At 38.3% G+C, this 2,974-nt stretch overlaps 1 protein-coding gene across 1 annotated transcript in view; it reads right to left on the minus strand.

Moving 5' to 3' along the window:
• Positions 1–559, minus strand: part of GOLPH3 (golgi phosphoprotein 3 (coat-protein)) — a 17,748-nt gene extending 17,189 nt beyond the window's left edge. The window contains exon 1 of the mRNA XM_005857887.2: positions 407–559. Coding sequence (XP_005857949.1) covers positions 407–487 — 81 coding nt within the window. The 5' untranslated portion in view covers positions 488–559. The remainder of the gene's footprint in view (positions 1–406) is intronic.
• Positions 560–2,974: the final 2,415 nt, after the last annotated feature.

Raw genomic sequence — 2,974 nt, forward strand, 5'->3', positions numbered from 1 at the left:
ATTGTTGATGGCGGCAGAGGCGGGGAACCAGGGCGAGCCAGCCAGCAATTGTTGACTTGCAGTGGCTGCAACAGTGTGGTGATGGGGCTGGTGCCTTCCCCTGATCAGCCCGTTCGACTCCCACAAAGGGTGGCCAGACTGTGGCTTAGGCCCACTCCCCAAGGGAGCAGGGAGCAGGTAGTAGGACATCCCCTAGGGCTCCCAGTATGGGATAGGGGGCAAGCTGGGCTGAGGGAACCCCCTCCCCAGTGCACAAATTTTTGTGCACCAGGCCCCTAGTAATTTAATAAAGATTTAACTTTAAAATCAACTTCCTCTTTAATTTTTGAAAGCTATTAGAAAAACTCTTCATTTTAGGCAGCACAAACTCTTTAATAAGGATATATTTATTTAGCACTCCTCTTACCTTTCTTGTTAATAGACTTTTACGTCTCATTCCACAAGCCTCTAGTTGTAACCTTCCTCTTAATGCTAATTCAATTAACATACAGCCACGTAATCCAGATGATATACAGTCATTCCAAAATGATGTGTAACCCTATTTAAAAAAAAGGAAACAAAATAGATAATTTACTTTTAATTCAGAGACAAAAATAGAAATATTTTTAAGCATTTGGTGCCTTTTACCTTCCATATCTTGCCATAATAATTTTAAATACAATATTGAAAAAAATACAATTACTATGCATTACTAATCTAGGATTTTCAGGGGTTTACCGTCTTCTCACTACTTACCCTTACCTGCAGATGAATAACTTTAGAAATCAGAGGTTTAAATATATAGTATCTTTCATTCTTCATTAAGTTATGTGTTTATTAAACTCTTCCATATTGCAAGGACCAGGGTTCGACAACACAGTTACCTCAGATTACAGTGGTTTATTATCAGTATACATGGGCAAGTTAAGCAGCCCAGGAAAAACCATCTAGCCCAATGTGGCCTCAGGAAGAATTAGAATATCATTCATTCAATGCAGTCTACAATGAAAATACGAAGTTAATTTTGGAAGACTATATTAGAAAATCTATGTATGAGCTCATGCCTTAAATTCTGAATGAGAAATAGTAAAACGATCAGATGGGCCTCCAAAGAGAAATTTAAGAGCCTATATCCAAAGTGAAAGAACAGCCAGACATGAGATTGATAGACACCTAGGTTACTCAAGTCTATCAGGAATCAACCAGATGAAGTCGGGGCACTCTTTGAAAGTGAATAACTGGGAGTTGTCTAAATTATGACGCCATGAATTTTGCCAGCAAGGTTGCCAGCTATCAACTTAAAGCACCCAACTCTGAAGAGGAAGCAGAAGCTACAACTGGTTCTAGTTAAAAGTCAGAACAGGATAGCATAATCTTGTGTTGTAGTAGGACCCCAGAGGACAGCACCACGGGGATCCCTAACTAAGCTTGTACCCACAGCTCAGGAATTTGTGTGAGTAATAAAAAAGCTGTGTGATTTGTAACTGCATATGTTTCATGTGGTGTGATTCCTCCGGCAGTTAATTGAATTATTTTGCGTACACTTAAAATTTAAATTAAAGTCTCTGGTCTTTGTTGGTCCTAAGCCTGCCCTCTGGTCCTGCTTTCGTAGAGTAGTCTCTTCGCTAGTAACTACTTGAACATCCCACACCTGCACAGTTAAAGTTTATCTCAATGCTTAGATACACACCCCAGATACTTTCCCAGGATCTCCTTGGGACATCTTGGTAAAAAGAAGAGCAGGCAAATTCATTCTCTCAAGAATGGAGGGCCTAGGATTAAGAAGGCCTAAACTCTAAGACCCTTGGTTCTGGCACTTTCTCAAAGTCAGTGTCAGGCCACAGTGGTTGTTAATCTGTGTATTTCAGAAGATAACTGACCATCAGGATCTTGGGCCTTCACTACTGACACAAGGACTTAGCCTAAGGAAGTTACCACCCCTGAGAATGAAGGCTTTGGGAAAATGAGAATTTAGAGTAAGGGAGTAACAAGGAAATAAACAAAAATATCAGTTTGAAGAGGGAGATTTGCCTGGCCGGCATGGTTCAGTGGTTGAGCATCAACCTATGAACCAGGAGGTCATGGTTTGATTTTCCGTCAGGGCACATGCCCGGGTTGCGGGCTTGATCCCCAAGTGTGGGGCGTGTAGGAAGCAACCAATCAATGATTCTCTCTCATCACTGATGTTTCCATCTCCCTCTCCCTCTCCCTTCCTCTCTGAAATCAATAAAAATATATATATTTTTAGAAAAAGAACTAAATTCAAAGCAATCAAAGGGAAAGAAATAATAAGATTACCAAAATTAAAAAGAAAAGGACAGAAATTAAAGGATTAGAAGGGAATACTATAAACAATTCATGACAATAAATTAGACAATCTAGACAAAATGTTCAAGTTCCTGGAAAAAAAGACATAAATTACCAAAAATGGCTCAACAAGAAATATAAAATCAGAATAAAACTATAACGAGAAATTGATTAGGTAATAAAAATCTTCACAGAGTGTCACTGAGATTTAAGAAGAATCTAGCTGGATCAGATGTTGAAAGACCTGAACACTGACACCCCCACCCCCACAAGAAATACTTAAGGGATTTTAAGGTGGTCATTTAATATCCTCTTTAAGTCTCCATTTTCTCATCTACACAATGACAGAGGTAGACTTCAAGCACTCAGCAAGTATGACTCTAATTAATTAAGAATTCCCTAAGGGGATAAATGTGACTTAGAGCAAAACAGTATACATGACCTATTTTAATTTTTAAAAAAAGCATTTGCAAGTCAAATCATCAAGGGTATTTTAAAAACTCTTTAATAGCATATAAAGAACTGTCTGGTGAATGTTAACATATAAGCACTTATAATGAAGTACCTGAAAACTGGTGTTTGGCACTATTACATGTAATTTTAAAGAGGACAAGAAAAAGTTCAAGTTTTCACTAGACACTGAAATCTTTCTAAATATCAAACTGTTAAGAAAATTTGGAAATATCTT

The sequence above is a fragment of the Myotis brandtii genome, unplaced genomic scaffold (assembly GCF_000412655.1).
Source record: "Myotis brandtii unplaced genomic scaffold, ASM41265v1 scaffold115, whole genome shotgun sequence".
Lineage (NCBI taxonomy): Eukaryota > Metazoa > Chordata > Mammalia > Chiroptera > Vespertilionidae > Myotis > Myotis brandtii.